This window comes from Haliotis rubra, unplaced genomic scaffold, assembly GCF_003918875.1.
Source record: "Haliotis rubra isolate DU_JTF1 unplaced genomic scaffold, ASM391887v1 Scf105, whole genome shotgun sequence".
NCBI classification, from domain to species: Eukaryota; Metazoa; Mollusca; class Gastropoda; order Lepetellida; family Haliotidae; genus Haliotis; species Haliotis rubra.
Genome location: NW_025764948.1, coordinates 1998339 through 2024879, shown reverse-complemented (window position 1 = coordinate 2024879; position 26541 = coordinate 1998339). Strand labels below are relative to the sequence as shown.

Below are 26541 nucleotides of genomic sequence, written 5' to 3'. Positions count from 1 at the left end.
CATGCTAATCAGTCTGGATAAGGAGCAGTTTTCTAGTCAAACCTGTATGCTGTATGTTGGCCGACTGTCATCTTAGAGCCCTACACACAATGAATATTCCCAGTTCCTCTCCAGGGGGAATAGCATGTGTGCATGTGCTAAGGAAGTATTATTATTCTAAGTTTATTGCTCATAGGTTTACTTTGTTTTCAGTAGTTAAAACACTTTTATGTGAATCGATTTCCATAGTTGGCTCAGAAGTCAAAGGTGCAGTTGGTTTGAACCTTGGTTTGTCCTGAGTTTGACAGCATGCCCACGCTCATGGGTTTCACCAAGACGATAAATGTCTGTGATGAACACAACTTTAGCATTTCCATGCTAAGTGGGGCGGTGGGGTAGCCTAGTAGTTAAAGCGTTGGGTCGTCACGCCGAAGACCCGGGTTCGATTCCCCCCATGGGCACAATGTGTTAAGCCCATTTCTGGTGTCCCCCGCCGTGATATTGCTGGAATATTGCTAAAAGCGGCGTAAAACTAAAACTCAGTCAGTCAGTCAGTCCATGCTAAGCTGCCGCTCCATAACTATCACTGTTATGTAAATTCTGTCCAAACTGGCATTTAAATCCAGCTCATTCTGCCTCTCACACACTCTATATGAACAAACCTATCTCAGTTTTGTCTGAAGTATAATAGTTATATTTTAGCATTGATTCTTTTCATTTCATGTAAAGATGCATAGTTAGCGCAGAGGTTAAGTCACTCATTAGGACATAGGGATGTGTTCGATTTTAGTTATGGGTAGTTTTGTAACATCTGATTCTTGTGTGGCAGCTGTGATATGTCAGGAATATTGCTAAAAGCAGCATAAAGCACACCTTGTTCATGAAGTCTCTTTCTGATTGTAGTTTGATAGGTTTCTTGGCAGATTCAGACACAGAGAATGTCTTCAGGCTTCACTGAGATTCATATTCTCAGCCGAAATTTGAAACAAAGAGTAACAAAATACCAACAAACATTTGTTCTAAACATGTCAAATATCAATACAAAACACTTGTGTCTTAATATTTTTGTGTTCTTGTCCAATTCATGACCATGTGATAAAAAAATTGGTACAGGATTGAAAGGTGAAAAACATTCTTCCACAGTATGATATAAAGAAAGCAGGTCTTCTTGTGCCTTTATTCCCCATCATTTGGCATCCTATTGTTTGACTGTAGGATGTGTCATTCTCTATTAGTGAGAGATATCAGCCTTGGCAACACAATGCGATCTGGTGCCTCTAACCGTCAGGGAATAGACAGATGGATGTTGCAGTTTATGGGTTTCTCTGTGTGACGAAGTGGACCATTAGCAACTGTCAGTAATACAGTTATTGCATTTAACTTTTATTATCGAGATAATTGCTAAACATCAATAGCTCATCTCTCCTGGGTGATACAATCATTTTCACTTTGAACAGCTCAGCAGTTTGGGTTATTTAAATGGACTTGCTGTTTGTCCCTCTGCATGGTAATATATGCTGTAAATCTCTCTCACTGCTACTGTGTCTACTGTAGATTACTGTTATCTTGATCATGTTCCGTTGTGTAGTGAATAATGTGTAAGCGAGTTGGAGCTGAAGGTGAAATTAAGAAATATGAAAAAAGAAAGAAAAACCAACAAGGTCACCCCAGCTGGAGCTTAGAGCGTGAAAGTTTAAAACATATAGTTCTTAGGAAAATGTAATTATAAGGCTTGGATCGTCAAGCTGAGCAACCTCATCAACTTGTTTTTCTCTCAAGAAAGCCGCAAAGCTTCATAATTGTGTTGTGTTCTTAAGCATGATTGTCAGCAATAAGTTACGCATTGTCTTTAGGGAGTTGCTGTCTGTTGATTGTGACCTCTTATCAACATTATTTAATTTTGTTAATCCAATTATGTGTATAGCATGACTTTGTTGTCTGGGAACTGCTAATAAATACGTGGTGAACATTGGGATAGTAAACTCGGTCAATTTGTTTCATGTTTATAAATTTAACTTGTTCTGATAGGTGAGAAAAGTATTGTACTTTTGATAAACTGGACTGAACAAAGAGTACTCTTATTTTGTGCAAAATCCCAGAACTGTATTCATTACAGAGGCTTTGTAGTTGTGAGCCAGTCAATGAATACTTCTACAAAATTGTTTATTCAAAAGAAGTTGGACTAAGCTGTCCGAACATTCAGACCAACATTCTTTCAATTCAAGTTTGCTGAGGCATTAAATCTCTTGCTTCTTACAACCTATTAGTACTCTTCTCAGTGCCATGCAATAGCAATGTAACGCTTCCTCAGCAAAACTGTCTGAATACCTCAGCCTAATGCCCACGGTTAATAATTGCATATTTTAGATTTGATTGGCTGTAATGATTATCAGAGTAGTACAAGATATGATGAATCACACTGCCTCCCCCAGTGATGTTCAACAGCTTGTAGCGGTGTTGTCATCGCTCTGTGTGACCTGCCTACACTGGAGTCGCTGAGGCATGAGACAGTGTTGTCAACTCCTCATCCAATATACTGTGAAACTTTCTGTCTCACTCTCATCGTGCTCGCAGTAGGTTGCTTGTTGTGGTGGTGGAGGATTGGAAAGTGAGGCGAGATGGACAATGATACTATGCTCTCACTATGAATGATCCTACCTCAGCAAGCTGATCCAGTCGAATTTAATTGCATGTGATTCCCGTTAACATCCAAATCTGCAACTTGACGGGTAGCTATTGATTTCTGTGGACTCCAGCTTGTTATTGCTGCACCGAGTTGTCTTCCTTACTTGGATAACCACGGTCATATTTGTGAGAGTCGGAGAGACCGCCCGCTTCATTAATTATTCAGGCCATTACCTTATCGTGGACTCCAGTATTCCTCTGGTCTGATCCAGCACTGTCCCCAGCGTGGTCCAGTTGGACATTACTCTCTCTTGTCATAGCCCTGGTGAACAATTGGATTTCATAGCAGACATCGACATGTGGATAACATTCAATTGAGATATAGTTTGGGATGTACTGTTCTGTAGCTAGTTAGTGTATGTGTTTGTGTGTTTTTGTGCATTCCTAGGAGGGATTTATCCTATCTTCCAAATTGTGCAATGGGTAACAAATTACGTAAGCTGAAGAATGAGTTGGTGGGAGGGGATGATACGGAAGCAGACGGCAACAACTTAGGGCCTAGTTCGGAGGCTCCTGCTGCCCAGTCTGCTCCCCCAGAGACAACTGGAACAGTGGATGATAAAATTGAAGCTCCTGAAAGTGCTACCTGTAAGACTTCAACTGTTGTTAAACCTGTTGAAACATCCTTGGAAAAACCTGCACCAACTACGACAGAAACTACATCTCCCACCCCCACCCCTGCACCAACTCAAACTGTTAATGAAACTACCGAGAGCCCAGAACATGTGCAGGCTAAAGTATCAGCCCAGGATCCAAAGGTATTTTCTCTTTACACTTTTATACTTTCTGACTAATGTATTAGGTTGGGGAGTAATGTTATTGAGAGGTGGGGCAGTTGAGGTTGCCAGTGCCAGCTTTGTAGGGCTCAACCACTTTATGGAAGGTTTGGCCTTCAACTGATAAGGTCAGTACTTAGGGGGGGGAGGATAGGGATGTTGGAGTGAGAACTCCTACACACGGCTGCTTTGCTCACCTGCGAGGGGGTAACTGTGAACATTTTCAATCCTTGCTTCCACACAATCCCCTTACTCAGCCCATAGGCTTACCGAAGACTCTCTCTGTTGTCAAAACCATGCCATCTGCAGACTTAGTAAATATTGTGGTATTAGCTTGGGGGCGCCCTCCCTTTTGATTTAGGACAGAGAGGCATGTCTGTAGTTGGAGGAGTATCTGAATGACAGATGTGGAGAATATGTGGCCTCGGACATGGTTATACTAGCAGGGAGTCAATCCCACTGGCTTCAAGCGTATGGTAGGTACTGCATGAATACAACTACTTTCACAAACAGTAAACAGCATCTCTTGTTTTACATAATGTCGGATACTATCTCCCTTTGACTATTTTGATATTTGATATCAGTGTGCCTGATTTGTCCAGCCCATGCGTTTTGTGTCGAGGTCAGGTCAATATGCATGCTATTTAATGATCTGAGGGCTTGCAGCAGGTGAATCCAAGCTCCAGTTTAGTGTTGTTCTCTGACACAGATGATGCATCATAACATCAAAACTGACATGTTTACCTGCTGACCTTGGTTCACAATGTCAAGGTGAAATAGTAACCCCCTGGTCATGCTTGATGTCACCTGTGAATGATGGGGAGGGAGGGGGGATGGCTAGCAATGCTCTGTCACTTGTTATGATGGATGAGTTGTGAAACTTTCAGATGTTGGGACTGGGTAGCTGTTGATTGGGTATTATTTTGTCAGACGTCTGTCATCTGTGAGACAACAACTTAACTGTGTTCATGGTTGGATGATTTTAATGTAATACTGTTTGTGTCAGGATGAGATATTTTTCTGAAAATTCATTTAAACTTTTATAAAAGAGTCCTTTATCTGTTCTCCATTTTCAAGGGTATCAAAAGTGAGAAATCAGTGCGTTTAACAGTTCACTTTGGCTAAATTAAAGTTATGAGAGAAAAAACCCAGGACTTACAAAAAGTATTAGTATACATTGTGATAAGGACAACAGCAACTGCAGTTGTTGTCATTAGTCCGCCATAAAGTCAACCTGATTTCAATGCTTTTAAGTCCCAACATGAGATTGTCACATTTTTGTCTGGCCATCAACATGGAAATCTACACATTTGAATTCATTGCAATGTCCCCATGAATTATAGATTGTTGCTCATCACACTAGAAGCAACATTACTGTAGGCAAACAGATGAGAACGTCTTTGATGTCCCTCGGATCTCATGATTGTTGTGTTTCACACACACTTCCAAACTCCATCACTATATTACTGTTTGTTGTGTTAGCCCTGCCAGGTATGATGTTGCACCATTATGTGGCTGCTAAGTAATGAGAAAGTGAATGTGTCTGTTAACTGATGTAGCAATGTTTCAACTCCTTGGAAGATACTCACATTGTGTGAAATTAGCTGTGGAGCTGTAATGGATGTGAGTACGACAAAATTAATTAACTTAGGTATGTTATGCTGCTGCAGCTAATCTAGACATTAGAGGCTAACTGCTGCGATGAACTCTCAGAAGAATGGTTGTCAGGTAGATAGTTCTGTCCTTGAGTCACCATTCTAGTTCCCATTAACGATAAGTGAACATACGAGACATTGTTGGCTACACTTACTGATGATAGTATAATCTGATAAACTAACTTTTAATGAATACTGTGTACCAGAGCAAAAATAACCTGTTATCATACAAATTTTAATAAAAGTGAACGTTCCCGGCCCCTCAATCCCCTAGACGATGTGGATTATATGCTATTGAACAAAAAATATAGGGCCACCTGTGTACACAGAAAATCACCTGTTGCAGTAGTTGTGATCGCTGTGAGATGGGTTTGGGATGAAAAGAGTCTCACACCTGATTCATGAATGCCTTGCTATCCTCTTCAAGGGGCTTTAAATCACTAATCAAAATTGCAATCAGAATAGCTCCCAGTTTTATTTCTAAATGTGAGCAGAATGCCGGAAGTGTTAGGCCACATGTGTATTTGGAAATTTGAATCAGCTAAATTCGATTTTTGGAAAATTTAACATCTTTGAAAACTAATGAGACAGTGTTCTGCTCGGTCATGCAGTTGAAGTACTTCAAGGAGCTGGAGCAGGTTTTGAGTTAAGCTTGTTAATTACCTCTGAAAAAACACTAGGCATAAATTCATGTGAAGGGTTTGTTTTTCATTTTGTGTATAATATGGTCTTTGTTTCCATGTCTATCATTCAACATCTAAACATATTTTATTTATTATTATTCATGAATCTGTAACTTAGGAGCAAAATATTGTTAAAAAATTGTAAAATGAGTTGACCAATATCTGCTCAAAAACATTAATTTGTCTCAGTATGTATCTATGTGCATGCAGTGGCTAAGTTTCAGTGTTTCAGTGTGTTAGCCAAATTGAGGCATAATGTTTTGTAGAAGTACATTTCCACAGCAAAGCCTAAACACTGAGATCCACACAGACAACTGGGACAGAGCACCTGATTGACAAACACAACTTGTAGATGTTTTGTTTGTCGCAGGTATAAAAAGGTTTGATTTCATAGGCTTAATGGCAAATCTTTCTTGAAACCAAACCATAATAATCTAAAAGACAAAGATACAAATACACACAATATTTGTCTTTGACTGGATGGTGGGCAAAAACATATGACCTGGTACACTTTCCGTGTAATTTGCAGATCTGTTTGTGTGGAGGGTTTGGGTCACACTGTTTAAACAGTCAGTACACAGGTCTAAAGAAATTGATTGTAATGAATGTGATTCCTTTGTCAAACATGGCCTGAGATAACTTTATAGTTTTTCTGCTCGAAGCAAGTAATTGAATTATTGTAAGCATTGTTTTGATCAATCAAACAGCTGTTGGTCGTTTTGGGACAGTATTTTCCTGTAAGGAAAACTTCTGTGAATGTTATCATTTTCTCTAGTTATTTGTAGCCATTTGTATTTATGGATCATTGTTGACCTTGTCTTCCTGGACAAACACTTTTGTTCCATGAATATCTGGCTTCGGGTTTTTCTTCAGCAACCTAAACTTTGGAGTAAGTTTATCTATCATGTGTCGGATGATTATCAAATGACATCTGTGACATGGTTAGACTAGTACATACTTCTCCATAATGGCATAGTAGAACACTTTCTCCATGGATAATGATGGTTTATGAAGATAAGATGTTGCTAATAGGAACACAATATGTATAGAATGCTGATCTGGGTCAGTGCTGATGGTACTGTAATAGGAGGCGATGGTTACTTGTGTTCATTAGTGAACAAGGTTGATGAAGGCAAGACGTTCAACATAAAGCAACATCTCATCAGTATATTGTGTATCGTGTTATTAATACTGAACTCAAAAAGTTAAGGAACATGAATATTTTTCAGATAAATATTTGGAGTGTGCACAAAAGTTTATAAAGTATCTCCAATATTGTTAAATATATGTCCGAAGTATATTATATATATCAACACTATTCCAAGTTTATCACAACCTGTAAACACTGAAATCTTGTTCAGCCAAGTCTGAGTGGCGGACATTATGAGCAACAATGTGGGCTTCATTGTGACAAGTACAACTCTTGTTTCAAACTGTTTGCCAGTAATGGGTGTCATTGGTTGGGATACATGGGACTGGGTTTGCTTGGGTGCCACAATGTATTCTGTACATTTGATTCCCCTTGGTATACCAAACATTATGATTATGGCTTAAAATCAACAGTAGCCCTGGGTCTCCTTTCACAAAGCAACCTTGACTAAGGTTATCCTTAATTCCCATTCTTCAACATTTAACTAAGGTTACCTTAGTGACTTACGATGACCTTAGTGACTTGCGATGACCTTAGTGCTTTGTGAATGGAGCCCCCGATTATGTTTCTGGATGCATCATCACCCTACCCAAAGTGGTCAAGTACGTGCTTTAAAGGGACACAACAGTTCTCTCTCCCTCTCTCAATCTCCCTCTCTTTCAGTGATCTTCTTGTGACAATGGACTTCAGACAATTTGGTACCTTTAACTTTTGATAGGACATTAGGCAAAGTTTAATCCATATATTTTACTGTTTAAATAACAACATGTTACAATTACAAATGGTATAAGAATGCCATCACTTCCTTGCTTCAATCAATCAACAAACATTGAGAACAAACATGGCAAAGTCTTTTCTGCTGAGCAACCAGTGATTCTAACAATGAGCTCCAGAACAATGGACAGCAAAGCAAATTACTAAGTTCTTTTGTTACGTTGGAAAACAATGAATATTGATCAGAACTTGATTCCCAGCAATGAAAGAGCCATCTGTTTATTATCTGGTATAACATTTCTGAAGCTGATGGTCAACTTCCTCTGTTTGTTAGTGTAATCATTCCTTGAACAAAGTAAATCTGAGATTATATGATTATGTTGGTTTAGGATCAGGGGAAATTTGTTCAACACGATGCCCGTAGTATTGTCTGTAAATATCTCATGTCTGTTGCCAAAAGGATTTTGCGTGATAGAGATGATGGGATCGGACCCCTAAGGAACTAAATGATGGTCTTGTAGAATTGGATTATTACCATGATATTAATTGAAAGGTTAATTTTGAAATGACATTGATAAGTTATCTCCCCTTCTAGAAGCTGCTGGTGTATGAGGCAAAGTGGAAACATTGTTGTAATGTGAGCATCAAGTGGTACTCATTATTGACTCAAAAACTGGGTTGACTTTACAATTTATTAGATTTTATTGAAGATAATTCTTTGGCTGAACACAGGATGTGTTTGTTATTCTTGGTATCATGCTAACAAGGAACCAGATTGCTTTGAATATGGTGCACCAGATAACCTTGTTATCTCCCTGCTCGGCCAGGACTTTAATGTATTGTTCTGACTGAGCATGGTGAAAACATAACATTTGAGTTGTGAATTATTCCGGTAAACTTCGATCCAGACACACTGCCACAAAGATAAAGTTGAAGTGCCATCAAATATAGTTAATAGGTCAGGTGAGCTACAGTGCCTTGTGCCTCTATTGTTTCCCTGTGTTGTGTTTGTCTGAATAGAATAAGCATAGCAGTCAGCTTGTAATAAATGTTAAAAGGACTCCAAATCAGTGGGAGGAGAACACTCCATTCTCCCATCTACATTAAAAGGTTCACTTATAATGATTAGATTGCATTAAAAGTTAAATTAATCAATAGCTTGATTTCTAGAAGCTGGCTTTTGCGTGTTTCTATCACAGAAAGGAAATAGTACCTGTTTGCAAAATTGATAGAAAACATGTCTTCTTTACAGAAGAGTTAATTTGTATCCCTGGAAATTAATGGACCTGGTAATGTACAGCTATGAGACAGACAGTAGCCACCTTTTATAGGAAGGTTTCTATGCTAACGTTCCTTTATCTTCCCAGTGACACTTCCTAGGTGACATTTTGACACATGACAAGCACACCGGAATCTGATGTCTTGAATTATGCTGTCATGATAATATTATTGGACAATTTTCGACAGCAGCATGAGTATCTGAGTCTGTTTGATTTAAATTCACTTACGTCATGTCATAGAAGAATTTCAAATCAGTGTACCTTACTGTGGTCTTAAATCTAGCTAGAACTCTTTTTGAATGTGTTCGACATGCTTTTCTGAACTTTGATATCATCTCAACATTCCAGTGAGTGATTGAGTGACTGTGGTTTTACGCCGCTTTTAGCAATATTCCATCCATATCATGGCGAGGGACATCAGAAATGGGCTGCACACGTTGTACCCATGTAGGCAATCGAACCCAGGTTTTTCAGCGTGACGAGGCAACGCTTTAACCACTGTACTACCGCACCGCCCCAAACAACATTCCAGTGGTGTATATGGTTTCAGTGAAGTGTCCGAAGCCAGATTGCTATCTGTCAATGAGTGCTCGGTGATCATTGCTGTGATGGTCTCTGTGTGGTCGGGCGGAGTATTTATCTAAATGCTACATCATTATTATATAATAATTACTGTCATCTGTAGTTAATTATTAAACATAGCCTGAAATTGCTTTCTCATTTTTTTCTCTGATACATAAAATCTCATTATGAAAACTGAATTATGTTCTCATCATTGAAGCTTAAGTGTTACACAAATAATTGTCCTTTCAGTTGACTTAGTGTGTATATTTTGTTCTTTGATTCAAATAATGGGATTTTACTTTGATCAACTGCCATGCACTGTTTTATCTTCTAGGAATCGCTATATGCCTATACCAGGACTGCAGAATATATTTATTTTATAACAAATACATCTGTCTAGATTCTAGCAAGTCTTTGAAGTCAGCACAAGGATATTTTAAGAGGAGGGATTTTTATGTAAGAAAGCTTCCATACATTATATGTGGATCTCAAGTCGTATCAGTGCTCTGCTTTGAAATATATCTTATGTGCATGACATAAAAATAAATCAGATGAATGTGTTTGAAACTGTTTGCTATTTCAATGTGTCTTCCTGTATTATGTATACAGACACATACCTGTGAGTCATGTTATACACACTTGTATACACGCTTCACAAACCAGTGGTAGGTGTTTTTTTTGTACAGTTGTATTGACAATTTATGAAATACACAGGGGTAGAGGATCACCACGTGTTTCTCTGGGATTTGTGTCTCATCATCTGAACAACCTTGTGCACATGTTGAACGATCCCTGCAGCTAGACTAACGTTTGGTCTCTGAATATATAAAATTTGGATAGAAGTCCAAAGGAGCTCCTTAGCATTGAAGAAATGGCTTAGTGGAAGAGGAAATAATGTGGTTCAGGGACTGTGAGATGTCAGCCAGTACGGCTTGATAGGAACAGTTCGGACTTACAAGTGTCATTAGTGCGGAGTATTGCATGTTACAAGCTCAATGGCCCTGTACAGGAACATTCAGTATATACCTGAAGTCCCACTTAAGACACATATAACAAATCATTACCCCATATCCAGGGATAAGATTCATATTTAGTGCATACTTCTGTGTACCAAATCACCCCGAGAATGAACAGCTTTTTTTAGCTCACACTCTCTGCCCAGTTCAGTCCACTGACAGTCAGAAGTTGTTTCCTAAAGGTAAAATAATATTCAGTCTTTTCCCCAGATGGATCTTTGTTTGTATTCTAGGGCAGAATAGGTCATCATGGTACATTACTCGTAAAATAAATCTGTACCAGAGATTTGGTGATTATAGCGTGCAACATGGATGATTGTTTGTCTCTCACCCTGACTGTGTGGATCAGTGCTCGTGGTATCGACCTCTGGTTTGCCATACCCAGACTCAGATGGTTACAGGCAGCTGTGATACTTCTGACATACTGTCTACTAAAGGCTTTATGCACTTCCTCCAGTTGGAGTAAAGCTGATGTCAATCTATGTTCAATAGCAGGTGTTACTGATTTAATAATTATTTGTCATGCGATTGTGACATCCTACCAGGCATGACAACTGACATTGATATGACTTTCCATGGCAAAACCTAGCCAATCAGGTAGCTCTGTTTTGAGGAGTGGTTTCAGATTATCAACTGTACAGACTGCTTCATCTTTGAAATGTTTGTTTGCACTTCTTGAATCAACTTAGTAATGTTATAAACCCGATGGTCTCTACGCATGGTCTTTGGTCATTAAGGCCAGTATCATCTACTAGGTGAACATGATTGTGTTTGAAATCTCACAGGGTCACGGTGGAGAAGGACACTGAGGATACAGGTCCCAGAAGATGGAGGCAAATATACCGTTTAATGGCTCCAGTATGCATATTGACATAAATCTCAAGTAATGTTATTTTATGACAGAGATCATGCATTTCAGAAGTTATTCCAGATTATGAATTAACAAAATCATTGCCTGACTATCTACCTGTGTATTGACAGAGCATCTGAGTGAGGATTATGTTTCCTGTTTTCCATCACAAATGCACATTTCCCCTGCTGTAGGCTGGGGTAAGTACAGGTGGAGAGGCTGTGTGTATTTGTTCTGTACAAGATCTCCATGTGATGAGGCAGCACCCGGTGACCTAACGCCGCCTTTGAGAGGTTTGCTGGGGTTGTGAGGTAACTTAGCTGTCGCTGAATACAGCAGCTTACCTAACATCTGTTGCTGAAGCCCATCTGGCCATTGGTAAATACGGTCTTATTTTTATAGAAAATTGATACAGTTTGACAAAGCATTGAGACGTGTAACTGGCAAGGAACTTTATAAGCTGATGTCTGTGCCCTGCAAGGTCTGTATGATGGGCTTGACCTCAAGTTGTACACAAGCCTTGTGTGGAGGCTATTGATGTCTTTATGGCTGGGGATTAGACTGATATCAGTTAATATGTCTAAAGTGTCCTATAAGCAGTAATGGGATTAAGTGCACCACCGCAAGAATTGTGTCTTGTGAATGTCCCACCTTTCTCTTCGCCTCTTATACTTTGGGAGTGTCATATCTACTAATTATGCCTGAATTTGTCTGGAGATGGCAGTTCCATCTGTTTTGATGGTGTCTTTGAAAATGTCCTGTAGGTATTGGTTAAATTGATGTTTCTATGACAACCTCATGCTATATTTACTTCCATGACTACAAAGGTAATGATGGTTGTGCATCACAGACCTTACAGACCAGAAACCTTTCAATGCATTAAAGGTCACTGTGTCAGTGTTTGAGGCGGATGCTGGGATTTAAGTTTGAATGTGTATAAGCATCCTCAGAGAGCTGTCTGTGACTTCAGCCACTCGTCCGGAGCCCAAGTCAAAGTGTTTTGGGTTTTGGGGGCTTTTAGCTTTGTTGATGAAAATAGTCTCAGCATAGACACTGTCTACTGAAATTAAGTGAAGAGCTAGGTTTGGGCAAGTAGACTCCAAAGTTGTGGGCATAGTGAGACTATTGAGAGTACCCGAAATTGACAATCTTCCAAATACATGCTTTCAAGATGTCCAACATGAGCCCTGTCATTGATGATCCAGGATAGAACGGCCCTCATCAACCCATCCTTGTTAGAAGAGACTATCGGGACCAGGAGGTGTGTCTCGGTCACTGCATGTCATTGTATCCCACATGTAGATCTTGCCTCATAATGTCCATCACGGTATTGCTTGGTCCAGATTTCATTGTTTTCAACCTCACCAGCATTTCGTTATAATATTTGAGGGTGCTGCATGATGCAACAAGGAAAATAAACAGCTGTGGCTTGTAGGATCCTAGCATCTTTGCCCTCAGGCTGCCATTTGACACATTTATCAAGAGCATCTAAGATACGATACCAAGAATATATTAGATGGAAGATGTGAGTGTACCACCTGTTTGGTTGGGTCCTATTTGTTTACTAGGTGAAGTAAAAGCATAGTATCCTGTGTTTGTAACTGAAGTCTTTGCCCATTTAGTAAGAAATATCAAGCGTTTGTGGAATGTTTCAATGTGGGCTGTTGTCTAGAAAGGGAGACATTTCACTCTTCTTTGTTTCATTTCTAAATATATTTTGGTGCTTTGTCTTTTCACCATCAGTCATCTGTGCAAACAAATTGAACGTCATATTAACACACAAACAATTTTTAAAAATTTATTTCAAATTTGAAATGAAATCAAGTTATTAGATCTGCCAAACAATAAAATGGCCAGGCTATAGGGAAGTATCGCAATATGGGGTTTGATTGAGGAATGATTTAGACAGTATTGCTGAAAATCAAGTTAATTTGAAGAGAAATGGGACCACTGGGTGTGATACATTAGGTTAAGTTGTCAGATGCCCAGGGAAGCTGTCTGTCATATCTGTCATGTACAAAATAGGGCCAAGACAAGATATGGGAATAGCAATAAGTAACTTTCACATCTTGCTGTGATTGTTTGCGACTCATGGCTGTATCAGTGAACATTAGGGTGATGGAGTAGCCAAGTGCTGGAAGTGTTTGCTCAAGCTGTAAAGACACAAGTTTGAATCCCCATATGGTACAATGGGGGAAGCTTGTTTTTAGTGTCCAGTGTTGTGACATATCTTGAATATTGTGGTGTAAAACCTCCATCGCTCATAGCTCGCTCGCTCGCTCTCACTCACTCACTCACTCACTCACTCACTCACCCACCCACCCACCCACCCACTCCACTCACTCACTCACTCACTCACTCACTCACTCACTCACTCACTCACTCACTCACTCACTCAGAGGTTCAGTTTGCCCTGGGTTTGGTCACTCAACAAAGAAGTGAGTGAATGTTGTTTGATGTTACTCTGAGTAATATTTTAGTTTATAATGGTTTCCTGTTTTTCATCAAATCTGTTACTGGAAATGTGGGCAACGACCCTATCCACTCCATTCCACTCCAGGAGCCTGATCCATTCAGTTGAATCCTCTCTGGATTTGTGACTTGACATTTACCCTCTGTGATTTTGATCAGAATCAATTAGAATTGTAAGCTGTGTTGTGTCATGGGGTGGATGTACACCATGTTCTGTCAACTAAACGTGCTTCTTCTTCCAGAACTGCTTTGCAAATGTGTCAAGATCAATTTGGTTCTAAAAAGTTTGAGTGGTGTACTGAAAATGGTTATTGAATCTAATGCCACATTGTTCAATAAACATTGTGGACATCAATCAGGATTTGGAGTTTGAAAGTATTGTAAGGTTATTTTGCAAATATTGCATATTCAAGATTGAACACTTGCATGACTAAAGTAGAAGTATATAGTGATCCGTAGGTGTCCATGTCCGTGACAGCAGGTCCGATGACCTATTGATTTGTCAAATGGCACTGCTTATGGATTTATCCCGATCCCGAGCTCCATTCTGAGTACTTGTTACTGCATGAAAGAAGGGCTTAAATCATATCCACGATTGTCTCATAACTAAAGTCCACGATGACAGAAGTATCCTGACACCTGTCTGGATTGATTTAAAGACTTTCTTAGAAGAGTTCAGCGTGATGGTATACTCGAGAAGAAAAGGGATTTGAGAATTACTCTGGCGTTGTTACGGATTTAGGATCTTTATATTGAGTCGATTGATTTTCACGGCTCTGAAGTGAAATCTGCACTCGATGTAAATATTTCAAACTTCAACATGCCAACAATAGTGTTCCTAGTAGATCTTCATGTCCATTCAAGTGCATGATGGTCTCATTGGAATCAGCATTGCCATGGCAACACTGCATCGGGACGTTTATTAAACCAGTCTGTTTCTATCATTGGATTTTCATCTGTTATCATGATAATGTTGTTTCGTGTGTAAGTTTTACGTGAGGTATTTGGAACAAAATAAGTTTTTTAGGTTAAAAAGCTATGACTTGAAATTGCTGAAAATATTGTGGATTTCACATTGTAATACCCTAATCAAGTTTTTGAAATGAACCAGGCCAAGAAAGGGTCCTTGTCAATGCTTTTGTTAAAAAAATCAATATTCAGTTGGGGGATTCTTATATTGGACAGAAAACTTGTAGGACCCCAGGATCACTATAATATCACTGCAGTCATTGTTGTGATGAGATCAGGGAGGAACTACACCCACTCAGAGGCTGATGTACTGACCAAATCTCTAGACTTCCCAATTTGTGTTAAGATCGTTAAAACTAACATGATTGGCTTGATTGAGGTGACTAGGGTTTAACTGAAAATAGGACAAACAAACAGAGAGAATCTTTGATGTGTTGCATTCCTTTAAATACAATGTAATAGGTCTGGGTTATTGCTGGAAACTTTGTAAACATAAACTCACTGGCAAGGTGATGAGGCAATGAAAAAAACCCAAGGGGATGCATATTGGCTGGAACATATATCTGCTACAGTGATTGCCTGTGTCTAGTCGACAAGGCTGAGCACCGTCACTGATAAATGGCAGGCTTTTTGAATGGGTGCTGTTATTTGTGGCTAAACTATCATTTCCATGGGAATGTCTCAGAAAAGCACTGTAAAATTGCCGTTATGGAATTAACAATGTCAGAACTAGAATTCAGGCAGACTTCTCTATTCTATATCTGTGAAACAAGCTGTGCTAAAAAAGGTGACCAATCAGGCTGAGAAGATCTACCAAAATTACAGGTATTGTGTTATCTACTGGCAGCTTCGCTAGCTTAGTGGTTAAAGCATCAACACACACACATACGCATGCACGCACGCACGCGCGCACGCACGCACGCACGCACGCACGCACGCACGCACGCATGCACATGTACAGCATATTAGTTCCCCAGTACTTCCTGATGTACTGACCCCTTTGGATCACTAGCTTGTGGCCACAGTTCACCTGTCCAAATATTCATGTCTGCCACTTTGTAAGGTCCTGTTAAATTCATTTTCAACACGGATTCATTGATTTAGGAATGATAGATTTTACAGTATGCTAATCCTGTGATAATTATAGGTTCATTAAAGTGCATCATTCATGGAGGCAGCAGTGGGAATCAATATGGCCGCATGTACAGTTGGCTGTAGACCACATCAGAGTATTTAGTGGCGTATCTCCTATAATCTTGTAGTACAACTCGTATCTCACACTGAATCGGAGACCAGATGTGCGAAGTTGATCTCACTACAATTATCACTGTCAGATCTCACGATAACTGAACACGTTTACTTGCCATGACAATCTACCTCACACCGTTTATTTTTAAAGGGTAAAACTTGCCTGAGGAAAGTTTCAGTGTTATGTTGGTTTTCCTCAAATGGAAATATTGTGCATAACACTCAGGCCTGATTTGGTTTTTGTTTGCCGGATGTTTGCACAGCTTTGTTTTAGAGTGTAGGTCTTTGTTTTAATTTGGGCAGATCATGTTTGACATACTCAACTGTGTTCGACATGACATCATGAACAACAGTGTAGTCGCATGAATGAGCAACAAAACAAAATGCATTGTGCACATTCTTCACCTGACATTTGATACGGATCCTGAGAAAGTTGAGATCTGCCTCGCCATATCACTCAAGTGCGTGGGGTATGGAATTGTTCGTCCAATCAGTGCTGGGGGAGAAATAAATAGATAGAATTTATCAAACATGCCATTTTCTGATCAGTTTCAGTGAGATGGACGTAATACACAAGATTGACAGTCACCATACTGCGAAACTACAAATGACCTTCACCTCTTCACATTCACAAAATTCAATGTCATTAGAGACAGTTTCAAGTAAAGCTTCTGAAGTTAAATACGTTTTATTTTTTTATCAGTTTTAATGGTGTTTGAATGTATCAGTATTCAGCTGGTTATCATTAATCATGATCATTATTTTCTCCCAAAGAAGTGATGAAAAAGAAAAAACAAAGTATCTAAGTTTGTTAACTGAGACTGAGAAACTGCGCTGGGAAAAAGACCTCATAAAACCTGCCTCCCTCCAAGGTACTTGCCTTTTATGCCTTTCAATTATGAGGCCATCTTGTCAGCCTGATTCAGCTGGTAGTTATCTTTCGGTTGAAGAATATTTAATTGGGAGATGATGGGGGAATAAATACCAATATATTTTGAAAAACTTTCAGTTCAGGCATTTTCTTTAATAATGTTCTAAAACATTTATTATATTGATTGACATTTTGTCGTTTCTGATAGCTGCTCCAAATTGACATTTCATGACACCGTTAAGCGTGTGCCCATTCACCATTTCCAGTTACTGGATGTATATAGACAGTAGTTTTATCAGGCAGGATGATCAGAGAATAAATCCAAGGATGCAATTTGCCACAAAATATCTGACCTAAATATCTGAAATTTCAGGATCAGATGGTCAGGCTCGCTGATTTGGTTACATATGTTACTGTATCCCAATTGCGTAGATAGATGCTCATGATGTTGATCACTGGATTGTCTGGTCCCGACTTGGTTATTGACAGACCCCTGAGTGTGGTGTTAAACAACAACCAAACCACAAAATATCTGGGTTTGTTGTCATGATGTATCTTGCCCTGGTTTACAAATGTTCCTGATAGAAGCCCATACAAATATTTAGTGTCAAGAAAACTTGTGTATTTGGCCTAACAAGCATGTTTGTGTCAAAAGGAACATTACAAGCCAGGTCCACATGACTTTGTGGTATCAACAGTGTTGGTGTTTACTGATAAACATACACTATATAAGACTTAAGAAAAGGAAGGTGAGAGGCTCTGCTTCAGTGTTAAAGTTTGCTGGGAGCATGTGAAGGAACAGTATATAGTTAGCATTTGAGCTGTGACAGACACCCGACATAACATAACACTGTATTGTTTCTGAAGACAATATTCCTGTTCTATTTTGAAACAAAGTGACATTTATGTCAGAATTACAACACACTGATGAAAGTCTACAAATCCTAATAGTCGTTACAAATTGGAAGTCATTGGTTCTGGCGATATTGTTTGTCTTCAGGTTTGGCATTGATTGCATTCTGTAAGATTTTATGCAGGAAGTTCAGGAAGGAGGGTATCATGGTTGGGAGAGTTTCGGAACTGAAACACTGGGGAGATAGTTGTCAACTGCTCTGGCAAAACTTAATCATCTGTAACCCTCTGACCCATGTGGGACACCAGAGTCTGGGAAAGCTGCCTTTCAGACAATGATTGCTGTGAACGCCCCAACAAGGGCACTTTTCATCTTTACCTGATTCGGGGCGGTGGGGTAGCCTAGTGGTTAAAGCGTTGGCTCGTCACGCCGAAGACCCGGGTTCGATTCCCCACATGGGCACAATGTGTTAAGCCCATTTCTAGTGCCCCCCGCCGTGATATTGCTGGAATATTGCTAAAAGCGGCGTAAAAACTAAACTCAGTCAGTCAGACTTTACCTGATTCAGAAACTGTATGTTTCTTGCTCTCGACCCTCCCCATCCTTCTACTGATTCCGGGATGGTGGGTTAGCCTAGTGGTTAAAGTGTCTGCTTGTCACGCTGAAGACTCAGGTTCGATTCCCCACATGGGTACAATGTTTGAAGCCCATCCTGGTGTCCCCCAGTGTGATATTGCTGGAATATTGCTAAAAGCAGCGTAAAACCATACTCGATCACTCACTCACTCCTCCCACATTATGCAGATATGCTGTTATATCACAACAATCGTGTCCAGTAGAGCCTAGGCTCCTGCTCTCCTTGTATTGGGTCAAATGTCATCGATCACCATGAAACTTTACATAGTCAAGATCACAGGCAGCAGAGTATTTGTTGTGTTTGTCACAGATACAATGTGTGAAAGGATAGCAAGCAGTTGTTGGTTGTCATATATTGCCCTCTATAAAGTGACCCCACATATATGGCATTATATATTCAAGGCAATATCACAAATTTAGTAGGAGTGGTAGATAAATGTTTTCAATGTGTCATGGTTTGGGGCATTTTTCAGCGATGACTCTACATGAACTTGAGGCTAACTTCATGAAGGAATTTGCATTATCAAGGATTTTCACATCACCATATTCTATTTTTCTGTAGCATTTTCATTATTTTTCATGAAGTATTTAATGTTCCTGGAGTAACTTTCATGTGATTTACTGTACCCTAAAGAAACTCTTTTCTCTTAAACTAAGATATTTTGTACCCTGAGGGAAAGCAATTTCATGGGTGAAGACTCTGACTGGGGGGCGTATTGATTAAACTCCACAGGAGACAGAATAACAAGATATTGTTGAGATGAGATCCATGAAATACATCAACATCATTGTTTTCATAAAGTGTAGGTAATTTATTCCTGATTTTGAAAGAAGATAACATAAGGTTTTTAGAAGTCAAAACACATACAGAATAATATTGTCAAGTTTAGGTGCCTGAATGGCCAGGTAATTAGTTGTTGGTTATGTTTCCTTTGGCAAGACAAGATGGCTATATTTTGCAGGTAGTGGTAAGAGGTAGTAAAAATATGCAAGCCGAAGTTGTAGTTATTTCATAGAAATGAAACATGATGTGTAAAATGAAGCTAAATGTGAATGCAAGTATACCGTTATTTTAGTTCAATGAAATGTCAAGAGGCAATTACAATATTGAACAATACATCATGCCCACAGTGATCTGGCTGGAATTTAGCTTTTGTTTGAAATTGATAAAAGTCTTAATGCAAATCGTACATCAATCTTTAAGAAGGCAGTGTAGTGGAATCAGTGAAGGCAACCAGAGAATTCATCACAGTGGAGGACTTTGTCAACTTCATAGATATTCCCGGGAAAGGATGCAAGAGTGTATGTATGCAGTCATCATTCTGCAGAATAATAATTCATGGATTTGGCTGGAGATTCTTGCCGTTGTTTTCCTAAAGTATTAACCTTTAGAATATTTATGAGGACCATGAATAGGATTCAAATTCAGCTCTGCAGTAAGAGTGATGGACTTGAGAAGTAAGGTTTCATTGTCCACCAAGACACAGGAGACTTCAGGATGCCATTTCTCCTTTCATTGGCATGACATGGCCATGATGTATGAACACTGAACTATATGTACAAACAGACTGAATTCACTTGGCATCACTTGTGGTCATGGTAAGCTTGCAGCTATGGTGATGGTAAGCAAGTGTCTTTGAAGATGGTAAGCTTATGTTTGTGACATTGGTAAGGCTTTATGTGAAAGAATAGTAAACCTGTATCTGAAGGAATGATAAGCCTGTATTTGGAGAAATGGTAAGCCTGTGTGTGAAGAAATGGTAAGCCAGTATCTGTGACAATGGTAAGCCTGTATGTGAAGAAATGGTAAGCCAGTATCTGTGACAATGGTAAGCCTGTATGTGAAGAAATGGTAAGCCAGTATCTGTGACAATGGTAAGCCTGTATGTGAAGAAATGGTAAGCCAGTATCTGTGACAATGGTAAGCCTGTATGTGAAGAAATGGTAAGCCAGTATCTATGACAATGGTAAGTCTGTGTGTGAAGAAATGGTAAGCCAGTATCTATGACAATGGTAAGTCTGTGTGAAGAAATGGTAAGCCAGTATTTATGACAATGGTAAGCCTGTATGTGAAGAAATGGTAAGCCTGTATCTGTGACAGTGGTAAGTCTGTGTGTGAAGGAATGGTAAGCCAGTATCTGTGACAGTGGTAAGCCTGTATGTGAAGAAATGGTAAGTCTGTATCTGTGACAGTGGTAAGTCTGTGTGTGAAGGAATGGTAAGTCTGTATCTGTGGGAATGGTAAGCCCATATCTGTTTGAATGGTAAACATGTATGTGAAGGAATGGTAAGCTTTGTATCTCTGGGAGTAGTAAATCTGTATCTGTGTGAATCGTAAGTCTGTATGTGAAGGCATGGTAAGCCTTTATCTGTGGGAATGGTAACCGTAAGTCAGAATGAATGGTATTCTTGTACCTTGGTGATTATTAGGCCTATGTTTGTGGGAAAGGTGTGCCTGTGTCTGGGAATGGTAACCGTAAGTCAGAATGAATGGTATTCTTGTACCTTGGTGATTATTAGGCCTATGTTTGTGGGAAAGGTGTGCCTGTGTCTGGGAATGGTAACCGTAAGTCAGAATGAATGGTATTCTTGTACCTTGGTGATTATTAGGCTATGTTTGTGGGAAAGGTGTGCCTGTGTCTGGGAATGGTAACCGTAAGTCAGAATGAATGGTATTCTTGTACCTTGGTGATTATTAGGCTATGTTTGTGGGAAAGGTGTGCCTGTGTCTGGGAATGGTAACCGTAAGTCAGAATGAATGGTATTCTTGTACCTTGGTGATTATTAGGCTATGTTTGTGGGAAAGGTGTGCCTGTGTCTGGGAATGGTAACCGTAAAGTCAGAATGAATGGTATTCTTGTACCTTGGTGATTATTAGGCTATGTTTGTGGGAAAGGTGTGCCTGTGTCTGGGAATGGTAACCGTAAGTCAGAATGAATGGTATTCTTGTACCTTGGTGATTATTAGGCCTATGTTTGTGGGAAAGGTGTGCCTGTGTCTGGGAATGGTAACCGTAAGTCAGAATGAATGGTATTCTTGTACCTTGGTGATTATTAGGCCTATGTTTGTGGGAAAGGTGTGCCTGTGTCTGGGAATGGTAAGTAAATGTTTTAGGATGATGCATTGAAACCAGAGTATAACTGAACTGTATCGTGTGATTAAGGACAGAAGAGTTCAATTAGTGTTTAATCTTGCTGTCCTTAGAAACTTAATGCTTGACTGTAAATTGTATTCTTTATTTTACATTGTCTGAAATTAATTGCTTTGATCCCTGGACTTCCAGTCAGCAGTTGGATGAAACTTGACCAGGTTGTCTATCCAAGTATTTGTTTCTCTTCTCAAATATCTGTAATTACACGTTGTTCATCTTATCAGTCATTGTTTACATGTTGCAGAATGTTTAGATGGAGCATTGAGAGGATTGATAGGCTAATGGCACTGATGAGGTGCAGCCTCTGAATAGCTAATTTCACAGACAGAAATATCATGACAGTGAAGATATTCAGAGATGTGTTGAAACAACAACTTTCAATTAAAGGCCATTAGAGAACACTATCACAAGACTCAATATGGTGATTACAGCTGATGAAGAGTCAATACTCTCCACAACATGTACTAAGTGGTCAGTATCATCATGCGCTGCTGACATTATTCACAATCCAGTAAAGCACGACGTTAAACCCAATTTCACCTCACCTCACTATCCAGTAAATGCATTCGGAATCATCACAATACAAGGGGCTATGGGGTAGCGTGACCCGGGTTTGATTCCCCACAGAGGTACAATGTGTAAAGCCCATTCTGGTGTCCCTCGCTGTGATATTGCTGGGATATTGCTCAAAGTGGCGTAAAACTCACTCACTCACTGTAATACCATGTAAGTTGTAAGTACAAAAACCAATTACATAAGAGAATGCACAGAGACAAGTTAAGATAAGCAGACGTCTATTTAGATAGTGTGATTATTTTGATTTATATAATATGATATCCAGTGTTAAAACCAGGGAATAAATAATCCAATGATCCAATGGAACAGATTCCTCTGGGTGTAAAACAGGAAAGAGGGTTGAGAACCAGGTTTTCATGAGAGAGATGAACTGTGGATGCACATGAAAGTTAGAAGAGATTAGGTCTTATTAAGTGAGATTTGATTGTATACTGTAGAACGTTCGCGGTTCCTCAATTTTTAACATTTCTTACACTGGTTATTTCTGAGTTAGAATATTGCTCCAATTTGTGTGCAAGTATGAAAAAAAATGGAGAGCACTCTGAGAAGAAGTGGGTGGAGATTGAGCTGTTGAGAGGTTGCTGTGCTGCTGTTATTACAGCAGGTGCTTGTTGTTTAATGGCATGGTTCACATATGAGTGGACATTTACAGAAGGAGATGCAGTGGAGTTACAGGACTGGATTTGTCTAAGAGGTCTACCAAGCAAAGTGTCTAGACAATTTATCTGTTCATCCCTAGAGATGGGATTTAACTTGCTAACCAGATTCATTCCACAATAAACCAGAGCTGTAGTTACTGTATCAGTCTGTCGATAGTAGTCCACAGTCAGCAGCTTGGGGCATGATTGGGCGCAGTTTGCCGGAGTGCAGCACAAACCTTTCTTTGTGTTTTTCTAATGCCGTTTCTTACATTGTAAGGTTGCTAATGGAGATGGGGGAAATTAAAGATTTGTTCAAATCTCAGGAGTGTAGCTGACCATTCATCTTCATTCGTTCTCTTCTGAGCTGAAATTATTTTAGTTTAAGAATTTTATCTATGTACATTTAAATACATGCTCGTATTTTGCCCAGGTCCATTATCAAAATTAGTTTGTGGAATATGCTGTTTAGTTTTTAGAAATCAAGTAGTTGCTGGTGATGCTTTCAAGGACATCAGGAACCCAGACATACCTTTTTCAATGGTGGCAAGATGTGGGATGTATTTCTTTAGGCTGTTGGGGCATATAATGTTCATGCACGGTTCTAAACAAGTATGAAGTTGTGATTGCTGTGTGTTGGAAGCTTGCTTGCATCTAAACCAGTCATGACCTTTGCTTGACACCATGATGGCAGTCTGTCCATTACAGGAACCAACACCAAGTATGTGATGTGTGGAGGAGGTATACTTTGATCGGAATTAGTCACCTGTTTCAGGTGCCACACTTTCTGGTTTGGGAGTATTATTGTTCATGTTTGTAAGTTAGCAGAAATCCTATATCATGGTTAAACATGAATTGTTTGAATTCAGATCTCTTTGGTTATGTTTGTCGTCTTTAAGCCAAATATAGATGTAATGAAAGCTGTCTGACATGTGGAAGTTTCACTCCAACCTCAAGAATTGAGTGGTTTGGGAAAAGCATTGAAACTACCATTTGGATATTTTGTTTCTGAAATCTGTCCTACTTGTAGAACTAATGCATACATTTACTCTCAGCAACGTATTGGGGTTGACCTCAAGATTGCAGGATTGCATCTAAATGGTGTTATGTTATCATTTCACTGGCACTGTGAACATGTGCGCTAGTGTTGCCAATTATGTCCATCTAATGGCAGAATTCCTGTCTGTATTGTGACTAAGGAATGATCGAATCAGGAGGACTTTGCTGCCAGTTCAACCTTGCAATTAGTGTCCAGTTCCCTCTAATAATTTGTCAGATTATGAACTCGCATGTGTGCTGTCATTTGCATGTTCTTGCAACCGACCTATCAAATGTATTGATTTATGTCACTGACCAATCAGAAATATTGATTTTGGTATTGATCATTGTTCCAGAACTGGCTGATTTGGGCATGAGATGTTATTCATGGAATGGACTTAGCGTCTTTGTGGTGGTCCAAGACGGAGTAATTCTTATGTATTCTCCTCCAAGTGGTGTCACATCGTTTAGACATCAGTCTACAAATAGGGATCCCAAGGAAATTATCTCCTTACATTGAGATTTTACAGAGCCAAAAGAGCTTAGGTCTAATTTTGTTTGTCTGAAGTGGGGCTATAGGTCGTAAGTCCCTACATTACAAGACAGATAGGGATGTCCAGTGCTGATGGTGGCGATGAGCCTTCTTTGAACGGCTTCATGACATTCCGCTGGTCAGTATCTTCATGGCTCTCCTCCATTGACTGCTTGACTCCATTATTGATTCCTGGGTGTTTATTGTATGCTTGAAGTTGTGGATTAATCCATGACTTGATGAAGTAAGGTCACTTCGGACAGCTTTTGTCAGTTTGATGATAGATTCTTATTGTCACAAAACAGATGTTGCCGAGAGCTGATGACTTACTGACATCACTGTACTCGGTTAAATATCCACAGCACTTTGTGGAAGGAATCACTGGCTTTGATCAAGGTGTAAATTCCGATCTGAAAGAGGTTGCTGAGGAGTTGTTTCCTGAAAAGATCTGATTCCAGTTGATTAATGTATTGGAAGCATGCCGAGAGAAACAGTTAAAATATAAAAAACAATCACCATGACATTTATTATATGTCAGTATGCTGTGTTTCATCTCAGTAAACCTTCTGACAATGACTGCACCACCAAGATATTGCTACATCTCTTTGCTGTGACCTATAGGAAGGAGCAATATATATAAAAATGCTATAAAACTTTCTATTGTTGTGAGGTAACACTATCTCCGAAGGTACTGCGTAAAGTGGTAAATATAAGTCATTAGCAAGTACATGCAGGCGTTTATGAAGTTATTCATCAAGACTTGGGAAGTTATTTATCAGATACTGGATATTTAAACTTTATTAAAGGCTATAATCCACCAGACTTTATAATATTTTGTCTGACTTTATTATCATTTATTCATATTGTACTAATCACCCATGATTTAATTTTGCTAGATTAATATGGTTTCATGGGATACCAATTTGAAAATACCAATTTCATGAGATACCAATGTGAAAATACCAATTTCGATTTGAAAGTGAAACCCATCTTTGATGAAATTGTTTGGAACCATGCATGCAGATTGTCAACCCCAGCAAAAAAAGCGTCAACAGCAGGTAACAATAATCAGCCCAGAAAGTCCACAGGTACTACAGGTACGAAGGGCAGGCTATTACGTTTAGCGGTGTTTGACCAAGCACCTACTAGTATATCTCTAACACACTGCATTAATCAGAGTAGTGACATGCACAGAATGAGACTATTCTTAATGGAAGGTTGTTCTGTGTTAGAACTAACAGTAGGAAACTTTATTTTCACCAAACGAGACCGAAGTTGACGAGTATGAAAAGGCCCTTGACACCAAGGAACCCTGCTTGTGACACTTGGTGACTGCACTCTTCCTCCCCCATTTGGTTATCTGTGTACTTGTCAGTCTGATAAGGTCTGGGCAGTAGGGCTGCGCAATATAACCGGTTTACCGGTATTTACCGGTTCAGACATGAAAACGATACGTATTGCGATGCGCTGATCGAAAACCAGTATTTTGACTTGCATTCGGAAAACTTCGTAACACTCGGAAATGTTCGGATATGTCCTTGTTTCATTTGTGCCAAATATTATTCACATTTATATTTTATCATGATTAAAAGTTGTTATTAAAGCTTAATCAAGCTTAGTGATTTTGTTGTGTTTTTGCTCTATAAATCAAGAAGTAACTCGATTATAAGTAGTTTTTTTTTGTTTAAAAATACTTCATGCAATATATTACAATACATATCGCAATACATGCTTTCGCATCGCAATATATCGCAATATGAAAATTCTCTGCAATACCCATCCCTACTGGGGAGTGCCTGCTTGTTTCCAGTCTGTGGCTAATTACTGGGCTTTAAGCTCTCACACCTACCTGTAGGACTCATTGGTCATGTAGGAGGTGTGATGACATATTCAAGTCATCTGAATGGCGTTCTGAGGCAGACACAGATAGATGGGCCTTATTGAATTGGCTGAATACACCATAATGAGGTTGAGAGTATCTACAGTCAATGTACAGGCATATGATGTAAAGGATATTAGGCATGTACTGTAAATAACCTGTGGAAATGTAGCAAGATTTAGGCTGTGGAGTCGTGACAATAGTTATTCTCTGCCTCAGCAGCAGGAGCAGCAGCAGCCCATCAATGCCTTACTGAGATCAAACAGCATCATGAGTGAAGGTCAACAGGTATTTTTGTCACTTCTATCTATTTCATGGCATCAATG

The 26541-nt window shown here is 39.4% G+C and overlaps 1 protein-coding gene across 8 annotated transcripts in view; it reads left to right on the top strand.

Moving 5' to 3' along the window:
* Nucleotides 1-26541, top strand: part of LOC124276136 (cAMP-dependent protein kinase regulatory subunit) — a 163672-nt gene that overhangs the window by 36198 nt on the left and 100933 nt on the right. For 7 of the 8 annotated variants that reach the window (XR_006898432.1, XR_006898429.1, XR_006898427.1 and 4 more), the window contains exon 1: nt 2461-3422. The exons of the other annotated variant lie outside the window; for it this stretch is intronic. Coding sequence is in view for 1 of the 7 variants with exons in the window: in XM_046711813.1 (XP_046567769.1) it covers nt 3084-3422 (339 nt within the window). In the remaining 6 variants the exon portion in view is untranslated. Of the gene's footprint in view, nt 1-2460; nt 3423-26541 lie in introns of those variants that run through there. 8 annotated transcript variants of the gene reach the window in all.